At 46.5% G+C, this 27,805-nt stretch overlaps 1 protein-coding gene across 2 annotated transcripts; it reads right to left on the bottom strand.

The window, feature by feature from the left end:
- Positions 1-196: 196 nt before the first annotated feature.
- PGM1 (phosphoglucomutase 1) lies at positions 197-25,936 on the bottom strand. 2 transcript variants are annotated; one of them, XM_086462703.1, is made up of 11 exons: positions 25,691-25,936; positions 11,436-11,598; positions 11,006-11,152; positions 9,733-9,858; positions 8,573-8,763; positions 8,023-8,177; positions 7,299-7,414; positions 3,981-4,116; positions 2,416-2,599; positions 1,242-1,376; positions 197-286 (listed from the first exon to the last, which is right to left on the bottom strand). In XM_086462703.1, the coding sequence occupies exons 1-11, from the start codon at positions 25,934-25,936 to the stop codon at positions 197-199; spliced, it is 1,689 nt and encodes a 562-aa protein (XP_086318829.1). The 2 variants fall into 2 exon arrangements, with proteins under 2 accessions (XP_086318829.1, XP_009956638.1); XM_009958336.2 differs by lacking the exon at positions 25,691-25,936 and adding an exon at positions 15,124-15,381.
- Between the last annotated feature and the right edge of the window lie 1,869 nt (positions 25,937-27,805).

Raw genomic sequence — 27,805 nt, 5'->3', positions numbered from 1 at the left:
TGACGCAGAAAAGCAGCGCAGCAATGTGCATGCGTTTTGACAGGGGCTGGGATTTATCATCTATCCTTAGCAGTTCAATAGTGTTCTTAAATAGAGATAAAATTAATATTCTTAGCAACAGATTTGACAATAAAAGGGGAGACAGGCTGACTTCCCTCACTCGGTGTGCACCCCAGCACGGTGTCTGACCAAGCCTTTATGTTATGACAGTCGGACCGGTGCGGCCGGTTCTTTCATGAAGCTGTGAAAGTTTCAGTGCAATAGAGATGAGAGGTGCCAACATGACCTGCAGAGAGGAAGGAGATGGCTCAGAATCGCAGAGCAGCACGCACAGCCTACGTGCGTTGTGTCCGCCCTTCCCTCGCACCCGTCTGCCCTCCTGCCCTCCCCCCAGCATGCCCAAAGCTTGGCGCTGCTGATCACAGGAATGTTTCAGGTTCCCAACACGAGCTGCGGGACCAGTGAGAAGGAAGGCGCAGGGAGGGATGCAGCGTCACGACTGCATGTGGGCTCGGAAAGAAAACTCGAGCCCAGCTCCCATGTTGCTGCCACTGCCACCCTCATTGTGCCGTACTCTAAACTCCATTGCACCATCGGCACAGAAGAGTTAAATTGTCAGTTTAGTTCGTGCCTCTCAGAACGCGGGGGTTTTTCAGTCTTTTTGTCAAAAATGGCACAGTAAGTTATGCAAAAAGAGCTCAAAGACTTTGCTGTGGAATATAAAATGAGGATTCTTTTCCTCCCATGCCTACGAGAGAGGTCAGCAGCATTTTTAAATGATGCTGTAAAGAGCACATATTAAACTTAGTACAGAACAAGTCAATGTCATCTTATATAAATACATCTTATTTAGTCATTTGTTTAAACAAGTATTTCCCAAATTCAGTATAGGAATGAGCTCATTTTATCCCTAGTGATGCAACATTTCAACTAGAAGGTCAGCTCAGGACTGAGAGAGTGTCCTCCCACACCTGCAACCAGCCACGGATGGCACATAAACAGGAAAATTAAGGTGCAGGAGCAGCTGTGAGGGATCCTGAGTGAGTAACACTTGTTCCATACTGAACTTTTGGGGTTTTTTTTAATAAATCTATTTATACTGGAATAAAGATACCGAAGTCCTTGCTTCCAACATAGCTAGCACCTTTACATAGCGCTAAGCAAAGCAGTGCTAAGCAAAGACTTCAGCTCTTTAGGAAGGCTGGGAGCCAGCGGTGCCATGACTGAGATGCAATGCTTACCTGTGGGTCTTCATGTATCTTCTGAGCATCTTTCTCATAGCTGTCGATGTACAGCCGCACGGTTGCTCCAGCACTGCCAGTACCGCTTAGTCTGAAGATGATGCGGGAGCCATCAGAGAAGATGAGCCGCAAGCCCTGGTAAGAGAGAAGGGGAGGAGAAGAGCCTCTCAGCTACGTGCCTCTTGGGTACCCAAGGTCTCTTCCATGAGACTCAGCGTGGCTATGCCTGACCTGCACGATCCCTGAGCTCCTCCTCTTTAGGGAGCCACAGAAGGCTCCTCTGTTATCCCGTTCCCACTCCTGGAGGAGCTAGTGTCCCACTCCAGAGAACTTGCTGGAGCTCCTGAACATGAAGCGCATTGCTGCTGTAAGGTCCCTCGCCCCAGTGCTTGCTTGGAAACAAGAGCCAGGCACCAATTCTCTGTCAGACACAGCATTACCAACCCACTGCTCCTCCTCAAAAATAGGATGTAAAGAAAACGCTCCTGTCATCCCACAGGCAAAGCAATCATTCCTGCAGGATTTCTCCATCATTCCTTCCTACTTACTATGCTTCCACATTATGCTGTCAAACAAATCCATCTACGGGACGTTTTTATTTCAATAATCTCTGGTAACAGGTCACTCATCTCACATGTATTTAATACCCGATGTCTTCTGGAGCCTGGAGTTCAATCCCCTGTTAGTCGCCCTGTCCTCTTAGGGACAAGCACACAAGGAGTGCCATCAGCTCCAGGACAAACGCATCCAGCGAGGATTTACTTGCAGCAACCTGGGAGTCTAGTGCTAGAGACAAGATGACACCTGAACAGGAGGGTTTATGCCTCGTGCTCCAGCGGGGTTTCAGCCCTTCATTCAGCACAACCTGTTTCTCGGCTGCTCCCCCACCACCCCAAGGACTCCCCTCAACTCGGATCCATCACTCCTTCCCCTTCGAGGTGGCTGCAGGGAAGTTCTGCTCCTGCTCCGGGCCCTTCCCACTCCAAGGCAGCAATTTCCCCTCACACAGGGCAGGATCCCACCAGCGAATACAGGGAAGAAAAGATTTTCCAAGGGACAAATGCAACGTTTGACTTTCAAGCAAGCGCAAATGCAACAGACAAAGATTAAGCCCAAAATACAGAGCGCAACACCCCTCTTGGGCCACGTTCAGCCCAGGTGAGGCTATGCCCACCTGGTTTCTGGAGACGCTTCCATCCACAGGATCGTTGTACTCAAAATTATCAGCTTTCTCAACCGTGTAGACTTTGTCACCACATGATAACTGCTTCCCCACAAAGGAGCGGTCAAACATCACAGTCTCCAAATCCTTCATCATTTTGTTAGCTGCATCAGCATCCACCTCTTCATAGTCATATCTACAACCAGTCACCACAAAACAAAGATTAGGAAGGGAAGGCTGTAACGAGCAGCAATGTTTTAACCTTGTTTAAACACTGTGGTCTGTCCCATAGATGTTCTCTACTCCCTCACTGGACTGGAAGAAATGAGAGGAGGATCTGTGGGCAGCAATGTTGCCACAATCCAATACAAATCCATGGGATACATTGCAACATATCACGGGCAGTCGGTGTCAGGAGAGATGAAAGCGCAAATTGTGCTGCCTTACACTAGGAATATCAAAGATAGAGGGCTAGACTCCAACAACATTGACTGCAAATAATTTATTCTAATTCTGCCAATAGGATTTCAACAGGTTCCTTGTGGTAACAATTTTGCCTGAACACCCTGTGTGCGTCCCCACAGCAAAATGCAGGTGTGATCGTAGCACGTGATAACATACCAGTGCCAGCTTTGATCTCACTAACCCGGGTAAGAGAGGCAGCAGAGAGCAGCTGAAGCACACGCCGGGATCCGAGACTTTGTACTCTGACTGCCAGTGTGATTTGCGACACTTGTATTTGCCCGGCTGGCCCAATGAAGCACGCACAGCCTTGCTAACCTGCCTACCACTGCACTTAGCTTGCTACGCAGACATACCGCTGGTGCTAAATGACTGCCTTTTTGTTCTAGAGTTTGGCATTTTTTCCACAGGTTGAAATGCCTCAGGTGTATGCTGGCTTGGGGCAGGGGATGGGGGTGGGGGGCATTGGCAATTTGAGGCAGAATTGTCATGTAGGTCTTCCAAGTGGAAAGATTTCTGCCTAATGCTTTCACTCCAGACAGCATGCCCACCTCTGCTTATGTGCAGGCTGGTTCTCACTCCTTCCCTTTTCATCTTCGATGTCTACTGCAGTCTAAATTAAGAGTATTTGGGGACTGGGCAGAAACTCAACCAGGTAAATAACGGCTGAGGAGCTGGGCATCCGTTCAATAAGGTATTACAAATTAACTTGTGACTTGTGGTCTCAAGAAACATATTGTTCCAATGGCAAAAGACTCTTGCAAGAAAAACAACGTCCATTCAAAGAAAGAAAAAGATACCTTGCATATATAAAACGTACAGCCTTTGCAGACTTCGATACTAGATTTACATTTAGAATAACAAATCCTAAACTGGACATCATAACAGGTTAAGGTGAATATCCACTGTTTTATTTAACCCAGGTACGTCGCATACTGCAGCGAACAGCTCAAGGAGTTTTAAATCACTGCAATAGGACAGAAACAGCAAGTGGGATGAGGCAGGAACCGCACTGCAGCAGCACATGCTGGTGCCACTGGTGCTTGGGGCTGTGACCTTGGAGGGTCGAACACAGGACAGAGCTAAGCGTGAGGTATTAGGAGCACCTTCCCCACCTGGTGAAGAAGTTCCTGCCATACTTCTGCCAGTGATCCTTCATGATGTCCTCCACGCTCTGCTTGCGGGTGGCTAGGATGGACAGCCAAGCCAGGACAGCCCACAGCCCGTCCTTCTCACGGATGTGGTCGGAGCCTGCAGGGAGCCACAGCAGAAACACATTTCCCACCTCCTTTCACGTGAGAGTCTGTGCTGCAGCCCTACCTCGTCTCCTCTCCTCAATCCAACTGGCAGCCATACAAACTCACAAACGGAAGGCATTGCATGAGCTCGATCCCTGCTGTATTGTTAAAATGGTTCAAGACACCATCTGCTTTTAGCTATAGCCCAAATAAAATATTCGGCCCCTTTTAACACACACACACGCACACACACACTCATTGTTCACAGATCCTTAATTCTGTTCCCAAGGAAGTAATGGGGAACACACAGTAAAAAGGTCATCAAGAAAAAAAAAAAAAAAGTCAAATGCAAAGGAACTCAGGAAGGACTAACATAAACCTCTTCAAGCAGCTGTCATGTACCATCTGCCAGATCAGCGTACTCTGACCAGCACACATTCTGGATGAGCACCAAGAAAAATGTCAGCCCTCACTGAGGAAGCCAAACCCTAATGACTCCAAAATTACGCTGCAACGGAGAGAAGAGCAGCTTGTGGGACGGCGAATGGCAGCGCAAGGAGGGACTTCGTTCATGTGTGGAAGCCAGCAGAGCGCCTCGTGCGTGCTCTCACTCCTGCACGCCAGGCACTGCAAGGCTGTGAAAGGCCCTGTTTTGGCTGGAAGAGGATTCCCTCGAAGCAAGCGTTGCACAGGGAGCAGGAGGCCATCAGAGGCCAGCCTGGCCGAGCACAGTGGACAGGGGCTGATGGCGGCGTGGCAGGGAACCACGCAGCACCCAGGCCCTCAGGAAACGTGAGAGGGTGTTGCAACTTAGACAGCACCCTGAACACCTAAATTAAATGAGGGATCAAATGGTAGCCCAGAATACATCCAACCCAGGCTCCAAGCTTCTGGCATGCAAGTTCAGCACTGTGCCCCAGATGCAGAACTTCTGAGTTTTATCCTTTGAGCTCTGGAAAACCTCCAAACAGGTATTAATGAAATCCCAAGGAGCCAGGGTATGCCTGCTAATGCAGAGAGCACTCCAGAGCTGCCATTTTACCCTCTCAAGAATTGCCAGAGTGGGCAATCATCTGGGGAAAAAGGCTGGGGGCTGGGGCATGAGTTACGTGGCGATTTACACAAATCCCACTATTGTGGACGCAGCGATAAATTATCCTCATGGTCCTTTACAGCAGAGAGCTGTACGGAGGCGATGGAGAGGAATGCTAAATAAACAGAAGTCCCATGTGATGTATCAACTTATTGCTGGAATAAAATACCCAAGAAAGCAAGCAGGAATTCTGTCATGTCGCATTACTCTAATTGCTCCTGGACTCCAGTCCCACCGGGTCACAGTTTGTTTCAATTTTTACCAGGTCTGTTTGGCTGCTCCTTCACCTCTCTCCCCTTCAGCACTCACGTTCTGTCCAGCTCCAAACAACTCCTCATTAACTTACTATCAAACAACTTTCCTTGCCCCTTTTCATTCCTTAAAGTGCATTTGCCAGATGGACAAATCCCCTTTGCATTGTGGGGGGTGTCCAACAGTCCTGGGCCTTTTCTTAATCTGTCGCCCCCAAAACTGCTTCAGTTCCTGGCCACTCGGATGTGATGCTGCATGGCCAAAACCTCAAACCTCTCCCACAGCCCCTGCTGCAAATGGAATCAGTCACTTTTATTTGTAATGTGGAGTCACTTACCTATTGGGGGATGGAGAGACACCATGAGCTCATTGCTCGTACAATAAAAGATGGAAACAATTTTAGAGAGCTGCTCACTAGAGACCATCTCCTATCAGCAGCTCCATGAATCATCTGCTGCTTTTTGTTTTTATTTATTTACTGAAACGCCAGTACCCTCTCATTTGCCAAAGTCCAGAACATAAACTTAATGCATGCTGAAACCATTCAGGGCAAAACTCCAAAACCCTTCTTTACTCATGATTTACTTCAAGATTTCTTTACAGAGATACCACGTTTTCTGGTTTCCCTTTTCTTCCAACCTAAGGACAAATCCCACGTATCAGAATAGCAGCTGATTGCGCAAATATTGCCACTGAAGGCTGCTTCAGCCCTGCAGCAAACTGCTTGCAACCAGAGGCTGTGATGCCACTTCTTCAGCCACAGAAAAGCTGGGGTAGTCCTTTCACATCAATTTGTGCGCCCCAGTTCCACAAAGCACTTAATTTCAGGCATTTTGGGATTTAAGGCTATCCCTGCTCTGCAAGACACCCACGCACAGGCTAAAACGTCTGTCTGAAATATGGGGTGGTGGAATGAAAACATACAAGGTTTGAGCCAGAAATCATCCAATCTAAATTCCCCCAAGGCACTGTGCCTTGGATATCCTACCAGCTGCCCCTGGTCTGCAGAGGTCTTTGGAGAATAGGGAAAACAAGATCTCAGGGAGAATTTAGATCAAATAAAACTCAGCCTTTGTGCTTGAATTACATGCTGACCTCCTGCATGCAGGGAAGGTCCCATTTCCACCATCAGGATGTTAAAAACCACACGGTAGATGCCACAGGAGAGCTCAGAAACTGCTGAGGCCTCCAGGGAACGCTGCGCGTTTTGAGCACGCCACTCCGACGCAGAGCAAAACCTGCTCACTTTAACTTCCCTGCACAAATAATAGTTTTGGTGTCACGTGCACACCCCTAGTAAATTCCTTAAGATGTTCACTTTGTTTCTCAGTAACCTAATAACTTGCTTAGACTGTTCAAAGGCAAGTGTTAATTTAAACTTTATAAATCATACCTTGTTTTTAGAACAGGAAAATGAGGGCCCTATTAAGCACAGAGATTTAATAGTGACCTGAAACCTTCCCTAATAAAACTGCATGCTCCAAACCATATTTCTTTCCAGAAATGAAAACATTTAGAAGGTTTTCCTGGCCACCAAGAGTTGAAAAATACATTTAACACTGCACTTAATCCCCATAGACTCAATGACCGGGCTAGTAAAGAGGCCCTTAAACTTCCTGCATATCTACATATGCCTTCCTAAATAACTGAAAGGAGAACCACCTCTTGCCTGACAAAACTTGTAGCATTGTGTTCGTTTCCACCAGTGATTCTTGCAAGTTATTTTTTAATTTTATTATTTCAGAAGCATTAATAACCACATGAAAGATGAATCCCAAGCTACCCAGCACAAGAAAAAACTAAGAGAAGGAACAACACCATCGTTGGTGAAAACAAGAATGCTGACTTACCAGTACCAAAACTTTCCTCTCCACACAGAGACAGTTTGTTTGCGTCCATCAAGTTTCCAAAGAACTTCCAGCCAGTCGGAGTTTCATACAAAGCAATCTTTGTCGCATGGGCCACCCTTCAAAGGTAAGAAGGTGAAGTCACGTCACAACTAGACTCTTAGCACTCCCACATGAAATACTGCAGTAGGAGCTTCAGTTGCTACCAAGCATCTCTTTTGGGGTAACACTGAAGGCGGGTCATGTCACTGTTTGGGTTTTTAATGACAAACAATTCTTTGTACAGCAATCCTCTATTTTATGCTGGTGTAACATTTGGGAAATGGGTGGGATGTGCAGCTAAAGAATAGATATAAACACATAGCTCTTCTTGAGCAATTTTAAGTTGTAGATCTCAAAACATGTAACAAAGTATCACTATCAAATTTAAAAAAAAAAAAAAAAAAAAAAAGTGGTGAGGACCATTTGTTTGGGCTTATCTATAGAGAAGAGAAAGAGCCAAGAGTGGAGCCCAGCTCTGCCATGGCCCCAAACAGGATTTAATTTATTAAACTTCACTGCCTACCCTGGCAGCCAGCCCGCAGCAGCCCTGGCACTGCTTCACCCTTCAGGCGGACCAAGCACTCGCTCCCCGCTATAGACATGTGTTAAAGCACAAAAAAGGGACAGTCTCTCCTCTTGAAGGGCTTCCCTCCCCTCCACCACCGCGCCCAGAGGTAGGTGCTACCTATCAAGAGCCCCACTGGTGGGCATGCTCCGGGCAAAGCCACGGACTCCAGTCTGCTGGAAATAAGGGATATTGAAAATATTGGCAGCGATGACAGCAACGGAGTCAGAGGGGTTCACAAAGAAGCCGTGTTTCCCAAGAATCATGTTGCGATCCTGGTGAAGACAAGAGACAAACAGCTCTCATTCCCGCTTAGCACAAAAAGGCTGCAACGGCACAAGTTGTTCTACTTGGCAGGCGCAGCCTGTAAACCCAACAACTTACAGAGCTTTTTAAATGAACTGAAATAAATAGTTCTGAAGAAGTTCAATAGCAACACCCGTATAGCATTTCACCTTCCTGCTGATTTTTCACAGCCTTTAAAGCTACTTAAATACAGGTTGGACTTCATTATTAACACAGTAGCCAACCATTGCCACGGTAGCAAACTGCAGCAAGTGGTTCCCTTCTATTTGCAACTACAGAGCAGAGAGAGGGAGAAAAAAGGTCTTTGCCTTCCCCCACAACTGACTAGAGGGCAAAAAAGGTGAATACAAAACAGCCCACTTACCCCATCTCCATCGAAGGCAGCTCCGAAGTCGTACTCTCCTGTCTTCATGGTCTGGACCAGGTCAGCAGCGTAGGTTAAGTTGGGGTCGGGATGGTGCCCACCAAAGTCCTCTAGCGGGGTGCAGTTCACCGCTGAATTTGCTGGGGCTCCGAGCTCCTCACACAGGATCTTTTTTACATAAGGGCCCACAACTATCGCAGCAAAATGTAGAGAGGAAACACGTCAGTCTCTGCCCTCAGGCAGCTCTGCACCAGCCACATAACCACCCAGGTCTCCGGTCTGCTCACTTTGGGTCAGTTTATACAGTTTATTGTACTAAAGCACAAGCACTCGCATTGAAGCCCCATAGGTGTGTTTATGCCTGATCCACCCAGGAACACAAGTACTTGCCAAAGCAGGCTTTTCACCTGAGGGCTTGTGCCACTAAATAAGCGAGACCAGTCACAGGTTTCAAAGTGAGGATGAGCCTATGCCAGGGGCTCAGTGTGTGAGCCAGGATCTCACTGCAAAGGGCTTGTGCACAGAGGTATTAGTACGACAGCCCCGTGTAACAGAACACAACGTGTGTCTGATTTGCAGACATCCTGCAGCACAACAGGACTGACTGCTCTCAAACAGTAATAATGTAGCCAATAAAAAATTAAGTGAGCATAGGAATGGGAATGGTCTGGAGACAAGAGAAACAAGATGCTAAGAAAGCTAGGGTGTTCCTGAAAATGTCTCTTGAAAGAGACTCACAAGCTTGTCTTATATATTAAAGTACATAAAACAGTCTAACGGTCCCATTTTTGTACTCAAGTATCTACGGGCAGATCTTTGCCTAATTGCTGTCATCTCCATGGGACACTGACTGATGTGAAGCCTACCAGGGCAGCTCTGATCACGGCATCAGCACTAACCTCCTCCATCTCTCAGGTGTGGATTGATGTGTGTGAGGCACACAGCATCCCCCTCTGAACCTCAAACATTTGACAAAAAAACCTCAAACAATGTAAAGCCATAAAAAAATTTGCCCGCAAAAAGAAAAATGCAGCATGTTGCAAAGCAAGAAAAAAATTTACAAATGATGGATATAAACACCAGAAAAAAGTTTTCTCTCCAAAGTAGGTGGTAAAGCCCCGGGGACTGCCGGCGCCCTGCAATCCCAAGTCCACCCGTACCTCCGTGCATAGCATCTATGCGAATCTTGAGGTGGTTTTTCCCCGAAAGCAGTTCCTTTAACGCATTGAAGTCGAAGATGTTCCTCAGCATATTTGCATAAGCTTCTACCGAGTCCACAATTTCCACTGGCAAAAAAAGCAAAGAGAGATCAACTCTGGAATCTTTGTAGAAAAGTAATTTTGCTACACATGGCGCTGTGCTGACAGTCCTTAGTGCAAAGGGCCAGGGCTCAGCATAAAGCCTTTAAACATCCCATAGAATCACTTCATAAAGACAGTAATAATGGTCCTATATTAAGAATTTAATTACAGGCTGTCACTGCTAATCAGGTTACGACCAAACGGACCAACAAAATCCTTAAGAGCAACACTGTTCCCAGCTACGGTGCCCTGGGCTTCTTTTGAGAAGGCTCAGTCCCACTCTGCTTAGCTGGAGAGTGGGATTAAAGGAAAAGGGGGAAAAAATATATATATTAAAAAACCATCTCCAATTTCCACCAAACTCAATGGGAACTGTGCACCTAATAGTTTGAAATAGTTGCACCTTTGCAACTAACAGCCAATATAAAGATAGAACCACAAAACCCCCACTAACATAAAAATCTCACTAAACAGAAATGAGGACTGAGAGAAATACCAACTTTTATAAATCTTTTAATTTATTCTTTTTTTAATTACCAGCTCAGGTCACCAGGAGATGGTAAAAAATACTTGCAGTAAATGTTTTTTAAAAGTCTTTTTTTAATGCATTTCCATTTTTCACTGCTGACTCACAAAAGTTATGTGTGAAATGTAACGGCTTTCCCACTCACAGAGAGAGCTTTTATAGGTGAAACCGTGAGGAAAAACATCAGTTACAAACATCAAGCACTAACACTACAATTTTTAATCAGGAAAACGCACTTTAACTTCAGAGTTTTCTATTTCACAAGTGCATATTAATGGTAGCCTTACAGACAAAATAGTCTCTGATTTTAGCAACGTTTGATGGATCAGATTTACCTATCAAAGTACAACCTTTTGTGGGACAGAAACAATGATATAATTAAAGTAGCTATGCAAGGTAAGATGCAGGCCAAAGAAAAAATAAATGCCAGGATACCCGGGTGACCAGGAGCGATGTCCTTGCTTGGCTTATCCAACAGTCGAGGAGAAGAGGCTAGATTGGCCACACCTGTCCTTCAGAAACACCAAATGTCCTTGCTCGTTCATGGCAAGTCCACATTTAATTCACCTGAAAAGAAACTTTCCAAGAGGAAGAACAGTCCTTTACCTGTAAATGGTTTAAATTTGTTCTCCAAGTCAAACTGCTGTTTCCCAATGGTGCTCAGGTCCACCTGGAGATCTGGGCAGATCGCATACTCTTCAATTTTCTTGCTGATTTGGAAAATTTTGTCCGTGATACCTTCAGGAGCAGGACCTGTAAGATAAAATGGTCAAGGGGGAAGATGTTAAAGAATCAGACTGCAAGAGAAGTGCATTTCTGACGTACAGCAAAAGACCAGGGGCTGGGAATACCTCCCTCGGAGAGGAATATCAGGTATGAGGGCAGCAGAACAATCACTTTCTCTGTTTAGGGAAACCCACTGCTCAGGGCACTGAACCTCTGCAATATTAAGACAGTTAAAATAGGTTCCTCGAGGTCAACACAAGAAACAGGCAAACAGAAACAAAGCGAATCAAAACGAACCAAGTGACTCTACCTCCATTGGCAGTGTTGAATTTAATGCCAAAATCCCCATTGGGCCCACCGGGGTTGTGGCTGGCCGTCAGAATGATGCCGCCGATGGCTTTGATTTTCCTGATGATGCAGGACACCGCTGGGGTGGAGAGAATGCCATTCTGTCCAATGACCAAGCGGCCAATCTGAAAATTAAAGAGCAAAACAAATTACTGTGAGTCCCAAATCCTAAAACCAGCAAAACTGCCAAATCCCCAAACACGGCGACAGGCAAACCAGAGCCCCCAGGAGGTGTGCTCATGGCAGAGGTGCTGCTTCTCTGCAAGCAAACAGCTTGTTCCTGGGAGGCTGCCGAAGCTCTCTGCTGTGTACAGTGAAGGTCAGCATCTGACCCCGCTCTGTTGTGCCTTTTTAGCAGTTTCCTTTATGAATGCTGAAGCTCAACTGGAAATGGCAGCTTGCACTGAAGAGCTGAGCTTTCCAGAGGCATCTAAACAACAATCAGAAAAAGAAAAACCAAACCCCTTTGGCTATCATCTCGAAATTTGCTTTCAAAAGACACAATGGGACTGAGAGAAGCCAAACAAAATAAAAAAATCAAACATCATCACCACTCCCATGGGATCAGCTGCAGATTCTCTTACTCACAGTGGGTAACGCACCTTCTTCCCATAAGTTCTGTAATATCACCAAGATTAAATCCAGACCAATGTGCTAAGCAATACAAGGTAATCAGAATCTGGTTGCTGGAGTTCATGTAATAAAACAGAAGAAGAATATTTTTCTGGAAGAACATGCTCTTAACCATAGCCCCCAAATGAGGTGCCAGAGATATAAAAAAATACCAGACTACTTGCCATCAACCGAGATCAGACCCTGTATACAACTGAGGAAAACAGGAGGTATTTCATTCAAACACAAGATAAACCAGAAAACAAAAGGCAGCGTTCCCAGACCGAAGGTCCACGTTCAGTGCTAAGCCGGGGCACTGGATGATTGCGATTCCTCTCCCACAGCACTGCCTGGTGCTAAGCCCCAGCTCCGCTGCCGATCAGTTATTGCATGCTACAGCTGCCACGGACCGGCTGGGCGAGCGAGGCGCCACTAAAAGAACGGCACCTCTAGCGAACGACAAGCATAAAAGTGAAACACCAGTTTATAAACCCAAAGTGAATGCTCTTCTTTCAGCCGGCCAGAGGAGCAAACGTTACAGCCCTCACAGTGCCTGTCTACCAGGCTGAGTGCGCTAGTTTATTACACCATCCATTTAATTGGAAGTGGCCCAACCTACATGGGTTTTGCTTTTTTCCCTCCCCATTCTCAATCCACACACCTTGTGTTGTGCTTTATTCAGGCCTCCAAGTCTTGCTCCTTCATTTCCAACGAGAACTAACGCAGTCTCCAGAAAGCTCCTCTCTAAAACTCCACCTTTTGTTTCCCAGCTTCCCTTTGAGGGTGACAGCCACAACGCCCCTCTGCATCAATGCTCTGCCAGGTCACGTGTGCAGCTCAAGGGATACTGCAGAGGATGTGCAAAACAAGGGAGTTTCCCTCCCAAACCAAGCAGCAGCTGCGGGAGAGCTGGGCAAACACATGAAATCCAGTGTCCTTACCCACCTTGTCCTCCCCGCACCCCTGAACTGCAGCTTTTGCATCTGCATTGCTGCTCCCACAGCTGGGAAGAGAAAGGAGAAATGTCTCCATGCAAGCTGCTCTCTAATTTCGGGTCCTCCTTGGCTTTCACAGGTTTTCCGCTGTCATTCCCCACACATCCAGTGCTAAATCCTTTGTGGTAACCACTGGAAAAAGCTGCTCAGTGTAGCAGCATGCTGAGCAACTTACAATTAATCTCTTTTAATTCTCTGGAATTTCTTATGAGAAAAAAAAATCTAAGGATGTAATGATGCAGAAGTACCTTTCATAGAATGCTCAAAACAGACCCACTTTGCACAGCTATTTTGGGTTACAGCATTTCAAAGCAATCCAGGCAACACTTCCACCCTGGTTTTACTGAAAGCCCCATTAAGATGCACACGGGCAACAACGGAGACCTCCTGCAGTCCCTCTCCTCCCCTCAGTAATGCAGGCTTATGCTTTCACATCGACAACATGCTTTCCAGGCCAAGGAACCTGACGTCTACAGCTCCATCGCATCATCAGCACACCCTTCCAGTCCTCCTCTCTCCTGCAGGAGAGATGCAGCACAAGACACACCAATCCTACACACTGTGCCACAGTCACCGTCTCTGAGTAGAGACGCTTCTATTTATACAAGTCAGGTTAAGTGGAAAAACTACCTTGGTCATTTCCTTTAACGAAATAATTATCATTTAAAACATGCAACGTGATGCTACTGACACAGCAAGCATGCTTGGAGCAATCTGGAAATCCTGCTGATCCCACATGTGTCGAGGTAACAGTACCTGCCACTGCCACACACCGACAGAGATGTTCACGTACTCAAAACATGACAGGCACGTCCTCCTTGTGGGTTTTTATGTTTGAAAACATCCTTGGACTCATCCCATCTATTCCATAGAGCAAGACGATCACAACACCGATAGTCACAGGTATTAGCCAGACCGTATAATATCAATCAATGAAAAATATCAAATCCAGCAGCAAATCTAGATTTTGGCCAGACATGGGCCACACTGCTGGGAAGAAATGCATGAGAGAAGTCTCAGCTGGGGAAGATCAGTCTAATTTCACCTTTTCCAGCAGAAAATCTGTCCTAGTGTCAAGCAGTCCAAGCAGCAGTCTTGGCTCTTTGTGCACATTTTCCAGCTCTTCTGCTCAGCCCTTGAACTGACTTAAAAGCAATATATTAATTTGCAATGCCAAAGGAGCTTTTTTTCCCCCAGGATGACAAAATATATGTTGATTTAAAAGAAAAAAAAACAACAACTTCTCCTATTCTCCCTTTCACTACTAATCACCCTGTTGTGATCACGTAAGTTTTTCTGCCAAACAAACTCCCATGAGCCAGGTCTCTTAGCACAAAGTTTGCTCTGCACTAAGAGATCCAGGACAGACAGCAGAGTCTTTTCTTCTTTAAAAGCAGAAGGAAACAAAGGCAAAACCCCAGTGCCCAATAGTCTTGCACTGCACGAACCGTGCTCTCCTGCAAACAGATGAGCCTTCTGTTCGGCTTCTGAAACACAGATTTCCAGCACAATTGGCTATCACTGTAAAGGTTGCCACTCACTTGCTAACTCTCATCTTATTTCAACTTTCAAAGGCTCCCGGAGTACTTATCACATAGCCACAACTTATACCTGTTGAGAAAGAAACAACCATGCTTTGCCTTTTCATTTGCTGAGCAGCTCAGACCAATGCTGAAAGAGCCATGGCTCTACCAGTTCTGAAAAGTATCAGGGTTTTATGAACTAATGGAGAGACTCTGAAACCCACAGGTGCCAAAAGCTTGTGGCATGTCCAAACGCAAAATGAGAACACCCAGAAACCAAGCAGTATTTATTTTCTTTGCTGCATGTGTATTCCCACATACTTTATCCAATTGCATCACTTTAAAGGGAAAAACCCAGTAATTTCTGTACTACCAAACTGATTTTCCATTAAAAAGTTAACTATTAGCAGTTGAATAAAATCTTTGGGGAAATTAAATCTCACAGTGACTAATTTACTATGGTTTTCTGCATTTATCAGCAACACAACTACAGGAATTTAGTCATTTAACATTTACCAACCCCATTGGCAGCAGCCATTTGGACTATCAGTTCCACTGCAGACTTATTAAGGTATCTCCCATCACCTCCAACTACCATAGAAGATCCTTGTCGATCTCTTAGGTCTATGGAATAAAATATACTCTGGATAAAATTCTGCAAATAGTTCATCTTGGATTCAAAATAAAAGGTCTTCTTCCTTAATCCACTGGTTCCTGGTTTCTGATCATTGTAAGGAGCTGTTGGCATGGTCAAGAGAGGCAGAGGAGCGTCTTCCATGTTCTTTTCTCATACAAATGCATTTAAAAAGTAAATTATGCCAAAACACAAAAATCAATCTTGACACCAGCAATGGCCCACCTATTAGACAGAAGTTCAGTGAAGTTGTTGAGCACCCAAAAATAGCTCCTTGAACCTTGAGCTGAACGTGGTTTCTGTAACTGAAGACGTTTTCTTGCACTTGTTGTGGAGGATCACTGTCACGGAGAATCCACAATTCCACGTTGCCATCCCTCACTGAAACGGCTGGGAAAAGGGGATTTTTGTCGTCTCTATCATCTTCTGTACTCCACAGGTGCGGCTCCTTGCCGTTCTGTGCTATCACCCACCGGAGCCCAGCACCGTCAACCCACGCAGTGCTCCCTTCGGGCAGGGGCAACAGGGAGAGCAGCTCAGCCCTCTGCTCGGATGCGCCGACGTGCTGCGCTGGCGTGGAGCCCAGCGTTTTCACCAGCCAAGCAGATCTGCACAGCAGTGCCAGGCCGCTGGCCGGGGCTGGCCGTCACACCACTCCCCGGGTCGGTGGGTCCCTGGAAGGAGAGCCTCCAGCGGGCACGGCAGCGCTCTGCTGGAGTTATTTTGCAAAGTCTGGTGAGTTAAAGGTCACTCTTAAAATGGAAGGCAACAGATCTGTTACCTACAGTTTGCACATGCGACTCTTGCTTCGACAACCTGACTTCTCCATGGGCTCCCTCTCAAACATAGGGACGTTATCCACGATGAATAGTGGGTCAACCTCTGCTTGACTACGAAAAACCCAGGGTAGCTAAAAAGCCACAATAGCAATGGTTTCAACCGAATACTCACACAAGTCTCACCAAAGGCAGCATACGCACCAGGAGTTATTAGAAACACAAAAAATTATCAAACATTTTGGAAAACTGCATCTGACAAAGCTATTCATTTTGGAGCAGCTTAAACACATACAGAAGAGACTCAGACACCAAGAAACTTTTATGAAGCATCATCTTCCTGAACATGGGGAGGCAACTTTGAATGCTAGACTGAAATCAGAGTTTCCTTCAAACCTCTTCAATAACATTTGGAGTCCTCTGTCCAAGCTGCTGGAAACAATTCATAGATAGTACTGGAACAATTAAAGAACATACACTTTGTAAGTAGTCAGTTTGTCCCATAACTAAAAAGCAGGGGGGGGGAAAGGAGATGTGTTCACAGCTGAATAGTGACAAGTCACAGGACTGTTTTCTGAGGTGCCGATTCTGTCATTGCTCCGAAAACTGACAGATTTTCTTCCAAGGGGTAAAGAGATCCTGTTATATTCATCAGTATAAATCAAGCTGGATAATTTGTACGAGACTGAGGGGAAAACTCATGACTGAAGGCAGAAAAACACCTTTGGAGACAAACGCTTTACCTGACCTTCTGCAAAGGCATCAGCCACATCCTGCAAGGGAGCCGAGCAGCCAGGCAAGCTCTCGTGTTACTCCCTAGGTTTTCTCTCAGAAAGCAAAGCTATTTCAGTCACCTGCAGGAACCTCGAAGGCTGCTGCCCCAGGCAGCCACCTACTCAGGTTGGCCCAAGGGGCAAGTGCTGGCATAGACAAAACCCGGGACATTGCAGGGCACCGGCCTGAACACACTGCACATGAACAGAGCTGCCCAATCCATCCAGAGCCCTCTTGTCTCAGAGCCACAAGAAGCAATTTCTTTTGCATGGGTTCAGAACTCGCTTCCTTAATTCCTCTCTTTTTCCCCACCAAACCACACTGAAGCATGTGTACTGCAGAACTAGGACTACATATATTTTACACCAACAGTGAAATTGCCTGGGTTATGCAGCTAGAAACAATTAATTTGTCTTTTATACATCCATACTACTTCAGCATCCTGCAGCCCAGACCACTTTATTTCCATGCAAAGGCACAGGTTTCCCTCTAGTGGCATAGAAAACAAAATCCATCTCACAAATCGAGCTATGAGGAGCCTCACATCAGACACTCCCCTGGCAGAAAAGTCCTAAGCAAGCTCCTTCCCTGCTTATTCCCAGTGAGATAAACTTACTGCCCTGCAAAATGCCACGGTATTAAATGACAGGAGGAGAGCACAGGCCACCTACCAGCTCTGGAGGCTGCATGGAGGAGATGCACATGGACTTACTGGCACGGAAAAGGCCTATGGAGGGTTTGGAATTTCTGTGTGTAACTAAGTGTACATATATTGGACAGAGGAATCAAACTAAATTAAGCTGGAGAGGAAGATGTTGGTCATTAGTGCCATGCTTACGTGCATAAACCGAAACACATTCTATCAAATAAAATACAAAATAATGCATATAAAGCACAGGGGCAAGAACAGCATATACACCAGCCCTGCCTTTTGGGTGCTCACCTGGTCCCAGGGCTTTTCTGCAACTTATGCATCATTATTTGGGATGAACTATATCACCAGTAATTGGCCAACCAGGACTGGCACAGGGGTTGGTGATCACATGGATGCCAGAAGATTCAGAGTTGAGAGAAACACTTACCAAAAGTGGATCCTGATCACCTTGAAGTCTTGAGGAGAGACTGGGGGAGGATCATTTGATCTGTGACCTGGGAGGCTTTGCTTGAATGACTGTGATCATTACAGATCACTTAGAGGCTGGAAAGGAATTCAGCAGGTCATACGCTCCCCCAGAACTGCTGCAGGATCAAACACATCTAGGGCATCTTCCAGAAAGTTGCTGTAATTTATTCTTGAAATCTTTTTCTCCAGGTAACCTGTGCCAGTGCATAATTAGCCTTGCAGTTAGAAGTGTTTTCCTACAAGCTGCTGTACATCTTTCTTGCTGTGGTTTAAGTCCTCCTGAGCTGACACAGAAAACAAATTGATCATAATCCTCTTCCTGACAACGTCTCACACATTAAAAAAAAATCCTTTAGCATATAGACTCTCAGTGCCCTCCCTTTGCTACAGTAAACAGCCCCAATCGCCCTAACTTTTCCTTGTGGTCATGTTTCCTAGGTCTCTCAGGGCAGTCAGAGGCTAGCGAGGGTATTTCCCCTCCAAACAGCCCATCAGCTGTAGACTGGGACATTTGCTAGCTTAGATCCACTTTTACTATCTTGCCCTTTAGGCGTACAAGAACAGAGTTAAAACTACGAACTAACTGTTGACTTTAGTTAATGATAAAAAGCCAGGATATTTTGAGGACTGAAAGTTCAGTAAAACATTGCAGAGCATGCAGCTCCTCCCTTGGCTCAATACCAGCGGTCCCTGCCACCTTCCCTCATCCCACCCACTCGGGGCTGTGGCTGCCTGGAGCCTTACCCAAGCCTGGGACCAGGCAGCTGGTCTCTTCTAACCTCCAACACTAACCCATCCTCAGCATAGCCTTCCTCCAAGCTATATCTTATATTTTGACATTCAGGCAAGCAAAACAGTCTGGGGAGGGAAAACCCACTGTCCACAAGCCAGATTGAATAGTAATTCTCTCCTCTCATCCCCCGCAAACACCCTTGGGTCAGGCTCCTCCACGGTCCAGGATGCCCTCTCCGCCGTGAGTCACCCTTCTCCTCTCCTTTCAGCTTCTTCCCATTCCCCTCCCTCACACTTCTCTCTCCCCATTCAGTGGGCAGAAAAAGCCAATGTACCCTACTGTAGAGTTGTGTTTAGCTGCAATCTTCATTTTCCAGCTTCACAGGAATGTTTCTGATGGCAACCACCTGGTGGTACGCATTATGTCCTTAAGCTCTTTTGCTGTGATTAGTCAGAGGTACACAGTATGACATCCCAGGGAATAAATGGAGTAAAATCAGGTATTTTAGATTCCTTTTGTGACTTTCCTTTAAGACAGAAATCACATTCCCCTAACTCCTGCCCACAGAGAAGTTCTAGTCCCTGCACTGCTGCCTGCACACTCACCGTAAGAGGGTGCCAAGAGCCCTCAACAACCCTGCTGTTCAGCTGCCAAAACCATGCAGTTTCTGCCCTGAGTATAACTCTGGTCCAGGCAGCCACTGCTGTGTGTGACATTTGGCAATGCCAAGACAAATGGAGCCAAAGTAAAATAAACAGACCAACTGCGAGCCTATTAGTCATACAAGGAGTGCCGCTCCAACTACAAAAATCTTTGTTTCCACAAGGATTTTAAAAAACTAGGTTTTGAAGTTGCTGGAGAGATTCCAGAGAGGCAAATATCTGGCACCACCTCAACAGCATGAGTGCACATACATGCAACCACGTACATAAAAGTCACTCCAGAACGAAGAGATTTTCTGTACCTACATCACACCTCAGTTAAAATGAAGAGACAAGCTAGATGCGTGGCAGAGAAAGGGCTCTGCAGGACCAGGGATGAAACCACCATCTGCAGGGCTGCTACAGGCACAGTGATGGGCTCCAGGTTGGTCACACTGGCAGGGGCTGATGCCCCCTTTGCCAGGAGAGAAGTACACACCAGCAACCAAGACTGAGAAACTTTCTGTTCAAAGGTCAGCTCTCCAAAGAGCACCCAAATCTATATATTACCTTGGACTGCCTTGGCGTTTGCTGTCCTGCCCCTGCACAGGGGGATGGCAGATGGATTCCAGCTAGTTTACCTTGAGCAGACCCAGGAATGCTCCAGGATTTCTGGCCCCAGCCTGCTGAGAGTTAGCCCCTGTCCCTGGATCCTCCTAGAAACCACCACCCAAACCCAAAAAATCCAGAATTACAAAACACAGACAGCATTATGGAGCAGAGGGAGAGTACTGGCTGGCTTGGCCAGATGCTAGCGTGAGGAGCAGAGACATGCCTGGTTAAACCTTGCAGGATCAGGGACAGAAGCTCTGGTCCAAGGTGTACAGAGTCAAACTGCTGTCTGGTAGCAAGCCAATAACCCACAGTGTGTATACATGATGGTGAGATGGCTACACATGGCAGGGAATAGTGTGGATAAAAGAGGAAAGGGAGACACACATGAGCATTTTCTCACACACTTTCTTGGATGTGCTAGAGAAGCTTCACCTGTGGGCCCAGAGGTAAAAAGCGGCTGAAGGACAGGGGCAGGAAAGAGGGCTGGAAGGGCTGTGGAGAGGTCATCTAGATCCTGCCCTAGGCAGGGTCAGCCTTACCTAAACTACTCTCATTAGAGGTTTTCCCAAGCAGAGATTCAGTGACCTCCCCAGGCAACGCACTCCCTTCATTAGCCTCTAGCTTCCAAAATGCTTTCAAACATCTAAGCTAAACCTCCACTGCTGCAATTTTAATTCTTACCCTATTCCCAGCAGGCCAGAGAACAATTTGTTACCTTCCTTCCTGCAGCATCACTGCAGATGTATGCAGGCTGCCAGCACGCTTCCCGTTCTCTAGGCTAAGATCCTTCCTTCCTCACTGGCCCCATCTGCCCAGCCTCAGGTCACTCTTCCTGGAGTCTCCCCCAGGCAGGCTGCCTCCTCCCTGAGCGGTGCTATCCCAGATCAGTCTTACATTCCTGGTGAGACTTTATTTCCTGGGTTTCACTTATAACAACCTTATTTAAAAATCTAGAAATGACATTTGTTTTTCTAGATAACTGGATGATACTGCCAACAAGTCTTTGTGGTCTACTCATCAGACCTGCTGCTTAGTCTGTGACGCTGCAACTTGTGCTACGATTATAAATGCACATACTACGTTTGTATTTTATTACTTCTGCCGATGCATCCTTCTTTGCACTTCTTCTTACTGATATCCTATGTTATTTCTGTTTATTTCTAAGTCACGTTCCAGTTCACCATTTGAAACATCAATCAATATATTAGCTAGCTCAGAGAGAATCATGACAGGATGGCAAGGACTCACCATATAGTGTATTTCTGGATCCTGGTGCAGCTCAGTCTTGGCATAGGACATATGAGCAGCACCCATTCAGTCCAGCTTACCTATCCCAAACTTTGCCTTGACAAAGTGACTCTGTCCTTGCTGCCCTACCAGCACAGCCAGAGCTGAGGCTTCTGGTTATAGAGTCACTGTTCCAGGAGATTACAGTTAAGGCCCCATTGGTACAAATTTCAACTCTGCTGGATTTGCAGAGATTAACTGCAAAGCACCTTAGCTCTTCCCTTGAGCTGGGGTTTCATTATTGTAGAGTTTAAAATTCCAAAAAGGCACTGAAATGGGGCAACCTGACCACTGCCTCAGCAACCTTCAACTGTGAACTGAGATCAGCCAATTAACTTTACAGGCAAAAAGAAGCTAAGCTGGTGTAGAAGCAGTGTCCCAGCTGTAAGGGCTGCTGAATGCATAGTTGTCTCCTAAAACCCACCATAATCTGAAGCCAGGAAGTATCTGCATGGGACAATCAGTATCTATTTCCTTACTTCAGATACCAGATCTCAATTTCCCCTTCTGCTTCTGAGAAAAACAGTAATGTAAGAAAGACCAGAAATTGAGATTTTTCTTAATGGCCTCACAGGATCTAGCATCACTGCATCTAATTCTGGTGCACAGGGACTGCTTTTTGGAAGAACTTTCTTTATGATCACCTTAGTTTGATGTTTTTAATACCAGGAGCTTTTACTTAAAGGGAAGCCCTGACCCTGAGGACTGAGAGGATCTACTCTTCAGGATAACGATGCCACTTGCTGAATGAGTGAAGGTCTGTAAACTGGAAAGGCTCAGTGCACTCTGACTGCAGAGTGTGGTGTGGAGCCAGGAACAAGCAGAAGAGATGTTGGTAACAAAGTTCTTAAAATCCAGACAAGAAAAACAAGAAAGGCTGAGCTAGGGGTGAGCAACAAAGAACACTTCCCATCAGCAGGCCCAATGCAGATCACAGAAGTGCTGGTCCCACTATGCCACTTTCACAGCTGGGATGCTGAGGCCGGGAACGTGGGCCCACTCTAGCCAGAACCAGAATGCGGGTCTCCAAGCCTGCATCACATCGTACTGCTTATCATGGGCTCAGCGGCACCGTCAGAATGGGAACTGCTCTGGAGGCTATGACAGAACTGCGCAAAGAAAAAGGGAGCAGTTACAAAAGCAGAGCAGTGGCAAATAAAGAGCTGCTGAGCAATGCAACAGAGTTTAAACACTCGGCCTCCCTGGGATGATTGAGTGGGGAAAAAGTCTAATAGCAGCCAAGGCAGGAAACCAAACTTTCTAGGGTACAGAACAGTATTTCTAATAGAAGCACTGTTTGTCCTGCAGCAGTAAACCAAAACCAGGCTAGTATTTAACATGCAGAGCACTGCCTGGCATTCAAAACACCTTCAAGCAAGTTGCTTTAATGTAGCTAAGCACTTTGAAATCTGTTTATTTAAGAAGGATCCAGGTGCACGTAAATCTGTTGAATGGTGGGTGACAATATTAGCAAATCAACCTGGTGCTAGCTATATGGTCCGATTTAGATTTAGAGCTTCAATGCCGTAATTTTTGCATGCTTTTGACATAAAGCTATTGTACAGCCACAATTCTACTCTGACAGGTGATGCTCTGACAGAAGCTTTAAAGCTTGTATTCATGTAATTAGCCAGACTCAATAACCATGTGGGAATAACATCAAGGAAATCTGGCACAACAGACCAAAACAAAGCAGGCAGGCTACACCACGTGCCAAGTGAGAACGGCGAAACCCACAACATCCATTTTAGTTCACTTGTATAAATGCAAGCTTATAAATAGGATAAACATTCCTTAATCACACAGCTACAAATTGAGTTGCTCCTAGTCCAATCCAATACTTAGTTATCTATTAATCATTCCAGATGGAGACAGAACTAAACCTCACTTTAGCATCCTATCCTTTAATATTATAAACCTTACAGTTACCAGACCCTCATGTGAAGACCTCATATGGTCCTCAGGTTTCTCCTGTGGCTCGAGAGGACCATTCAACCCAACCTTAAAACCACATGTTTTTAAAGTATTAATCCAACCACCTCCATAGGACCAGAAACACAGTTTTCCAGCACTTGCTTTGGCACAGGTGGCTGGCTGGCTTTAGATGAGTCTCCAGGAACAAGTTACCATGTGTTCCCAGTTCTGCAGTACACTTTCTCACCAGCTAACGGAAGCACTCCACCCTTCTCTTTGAAGGACAGGAGACTTCCAGTTACTTCACATTTATTATGAAGAAACAGAATTTTCATAGGCTCTTACTCAACTACACTGTGGTAACTATCAGGGAACTAATACTTGCAATTACAGAAAAAAAACACGAAGCAAGCATCCCCTAACCATTCCAAAATAGGAAAGCAAGCACATAGAAATCTATTAAAAACTAGCATTTTGCATTTGCTAAAGAAACTTTCTATTTTTAGTCACCTCATTTCGTGGGACCTGACAGTTTTGCCATTCTTGAGCTTGGCAACACAATACTTGCACTGTCTTGTACAGGCCAGTGCCTCTCAAACTCAGCCAGCAATTGCACATCAAGTTTTCAACGGCTCTGTATTCTGCAGATCACTTCACTTTATCTGCTGCTCATTAAGTAAAGAATTTGGGGGATATTTTGCTCTTCTCTTCAATGCTACCCCATGAAGTCTTTTTCCACTTCTTTTTTAAATGAGATACATACATCTACAATTTTGCAGTGCTTTTGACCTGCCAGTCTGCTTTGAATCTCTGGGGGATAAAAATGAGGTTTTTTTCAATGCACTCTATAGCACTCTGGGAAGCCTACCCCACCGCCTGTGTTCTGCTCCAACAAAGTTACAGAGAATCTGTGTCAGTAGATGACTGGTAACGCTGTAACATTGTAAAATTTTTGTTTGAAACAGTCTAACACTTTGTCTCAGGCCATGGCCATTATCTTGTTTTATAAAGTAATAATTCAGGATGAAAAGCTTTTAAAGTAAAACTTCTCACTTCATATACTAGTGCCTTGGCTCTAAACCCACATATTCTTCCACCTGTTTTCTTCCTCTACCTTCACTTTCCTTTCTTGCCTTTCCAGAACATTTTTCTAACTTTAGAGCAAATTCTGCCCTAGCACCTTGAATTCATGTGGAAAAAATACAAGGCAAATGCCCCAAAGCAAGTGCACCCCTTGGGACCTGCTTCTGTAACTGGCAGAAAGCTCAGCGCTGCAATGCTGCATGTACACGAGTGTCTGTACGATCAGGGTGGAGGATTCGAGCAGCAACTGGCCCTTGACCCCCTCCCAAGAAGACACCTAATCCGGATATAGCACAGTCTACCTTCAGGCCTTTGCTCATTTCTGGAATCGAGCTGAGACACAAATGACAGAGAACTCCTCAGTGCCTGGAAGGCTGCCACATCCCACCAGGCCCTGGGTGCACATCCAAAAACCTGCACAAACTAAGGCTTTATCCCAGGGAACAAATCTCCCAGTCTGCTTATTCATAGATAACCAAGGTGCTGTCTGTGTGTGCAGTAAGGCATGAATGCTGCACGTTTCATATCCAACCCCTTCTCAGAACAAATAAACAAACCAGCGTCTGCTGCTTTTCCCACCAGGGAAGGCTGCACTACCCATCACTTCCGCAGGTGCACACAGCAAGGCTGGTGCTGCTAAAGGATGCTGCGATGCGGACTGAAAACTGAACAGCTACCACAAATCATGAAAAATAAATTTCTACGTGGCTTAAAAGGAATCAGTTTTTTGCTTCTTTATGCCGTAAGAAGGCAACAATCTCTAATTAATTTTATTTTTCTCTTAAGAAGCCATACATTGAATGCCATTGAGGAACCCGATTGCTGCAGGGAAGATGAAATAGGTAACTCTAAGGTTTTACCCTAATGTCCAACCCTAACCATGAGGCATCGTGAGCTCACTCTCTCCTCACTGGTCTGTGAGGAAGAAAGCTTGCTGCTGTCGAGGAGCCGCGTCGCCCTGGAGAAGGGGATATTTTTCATTTGGGAAAGACCAAACGTGGGGAAAAAGTTTCCCTTGGCAAATCCAGCTATCCCTGCCACTGCGTTCCCTGCTCGGCTCCTCTTGGGCTGACCAAGCGACGGGACCAAGGCAAATGAAGAGGCACGGTCTCCGGCAGCGAGACGCAGTCCAGCGTGGCAGAACCGAAACGTCGCTCCCCTCACCACTAGCGCCGCTCTCAGCTGGAAAACACAACTACCGCCCGAAGCAAGAAACAAGCAGTAAGAGGAAAGCTGCACTTCACAGCCCGATGGCTCCTGCACGTACGGCGGAGAGGTGAGATTCCAGGTGACTTCTACTGCGTGACACAGGGGCTGTCCCCACGCGGAGCCTCGTGTGTCACTCACCGCTTCCCTTCCACGCTGCGGACACGCAAAGCGCCAGCGACTTCCCGCCGCCGCTTCCCGCCGCCGCCCCCGGGGGCGATACCGCTTCCCCGCCGGGACGGGACGGCGGGTGTCGCGGAGCGCGGCCCAGCCACCCCCGCCCGCGGCGCCGGAGCCCTACCCCGTTGGCGGCGGCGATGCGGACGATGAGCTGGATGGCGTCCCTCATGAAGAAGCGGCCGTCCCCCCCCACCACCAGCGTGGCCTCTTGCCGCTCGCCCGGCGGCACGGTGGCCAGGATGCTCTGGATGAAGTTCTCGGTGTAATGGGCATTGCTCTGGAAGACCGTCACCCGCTTGCGAAGCCCGCTGGTACCGGGCTTTTGGTCGCCGTACGGCTTGGTCTTCACCGTCACGATCCGCACCATGGCCGGCCGCCGCTGCGAGTTCCGGGCGGCCGCGGCGGGGCGGGGGGAGCCGCAGCCGGAGCCGGCCCCGCCGCCCGCCCCTTAAAGGCACCGGCAGCCCCGGGAGGCGGCAGAGGGGAGCCTCCCGCCCTCCTTTCCGCCCTTCCCGGGCTCGTAGCGGCGGAGGCGAGAGGAGGACAGCCATCCTAGGGAGCCGCAGATCTCCGCGCCAGGAGCTCTCGGAGGATGGCGGTGCTGCCAGGCGCCGTGCGGGGAGAGGAAGGTGGAGGTGCGGGTCTGCAGAGCACCGGGCACCCCCGTGGCCTGGCGCTTTGCGCGGGACGGGCAGCAGGATGTCACCACAGGCCCTTACAGGCAGGCCTGGCCACCAGGCACAAGCAGGAGGCCCACCCCAGTGGCCCCAGAAGGGTGGGCTGGGGAGGCCAGCGTTAGAGAAGCTGAATTATGTTATTTATAGCTCTAGTTCTCAAAAGACAGGTAACATTACAGAAATTCAAATGAGAGTCGTTTTCTCCCAACTGTCTCCCATCAAAGAAAAGAGGCTTGTAGCCGACATCAGCATTCAGCCTTAAAAACACAAGCTAGAAAGTTTTTCTGCCTTGGTGGTAGATAGACTCAGCAAGTTAGGAATGACTCTGGAGGTAATACTCTTACCTCCCCCAGGGCAGGAAAGGTAGAACCCACCCTGGGGAGCTAGCCTCTGTTTGCACTTAAAACGACGGATGATGAAACTCCTCGTAGCAGCAAGAGGATCAGAAAAGAAAAAACTTTCCAGCCCGTATTGCTGTGTCATGTTCAACTAGACCCTATCTGCAGCAAAACAGCGTCTTTTCACATGCAATGACTTCTGAGCTAAGTACTTCTTTCAGTTTTAACCTTTCCTTTCCTAAAATGCAGGAAGAGTAACATACGGATTCGTGCCACATCTAACGAGGCTGATTTTATAAACAAAAGAAATTCAAATAATGGAGTGCTCACTTTGTACTTGTACACGTAGGGTGTCTCATGATTTCCCAGCTCCTTCTTAGAGACATAGCTAGGACTGTCTGATGTATCCACACCTTGCCTAAGGCAGCGTTTACAGAGCTCAGTTTTGTTTGTTAGAAATTACCAAATATGTGTGGGGCCTCTTAATACAACTTTGCCTTCTTTTAGGCAATTCTGAAAATGATATCTGCTGTACTTGCTAAGAAAAAAAAATATATAAATAGAAAACTAAAAGACCACCAGTAAACCTGCCCAAACACCAATTGCTCAAGTGTAAATCACAGCCAGCCTCTAGCAGAGCTCTCATTTTGTACCTGACATTTACTTGCCCAGTCTACGATTACAGCAGGGTAACACCAGAGTGCAGGAGCTGCTGGCAGATAAATATAGCTTTTCAAGACTACTTGCTGCCCTTGCAGATGAGGTCACATACATTTAATGTCTATTTTAAACTCAGACACTTTTTAAGCATCCAGTGACCAGGGTAATAATTATTTTTTCCACACTAACAAACATTTAGAGGAACCAGAAAAATGTAAGACTGAATATTTTGAATACCTCAAAGCTGGTTTTCATTGCTATTGCAGACTAAACTTGGTGGACTTTATTCTCCTTATTTCAGCTACCCTGGAAATAATTACTTGTTGTTAACAGTCAAGAGCCCAAGACAAACCTTCATTTTCCTCAAATTGTGTTATTTCCTTATCGCGTATGAAAAGGCAGACTTTATTTTACATGAAAGAATATAAAACCAGGCAGTTATTACTCAGAACAAGTGTAAGATGAGTATTACCATCAAATGACCAAAAAAAAAAATAAAAAAAGGGAAAGAATGAAATCCTTTATCAGGTGGCAAAATAAAGTCACGAACCCCACCCCTTT

The sequence above is a fragment of the Leptosomus discolor genome, chromosome 3 (assembly GCF_034619465.1).
Source record: "Leptosomus discolor isolate bLepDis1 chromosome 3, bLepDis1.hap2, whole genome shotgun sequence".
In the NCBI taxonomy this organism is placed as follows: Eukaryota; Metazoa; Chordata; class Aves; order Leptosomiformes; family Leptosomidae; genus Leptosomus; species Leptosomus discolor.
Note: the sequence above shows the minus strand (reverse complement) of the source record. Positions and strands in the feature narration are given on the sequence as shown.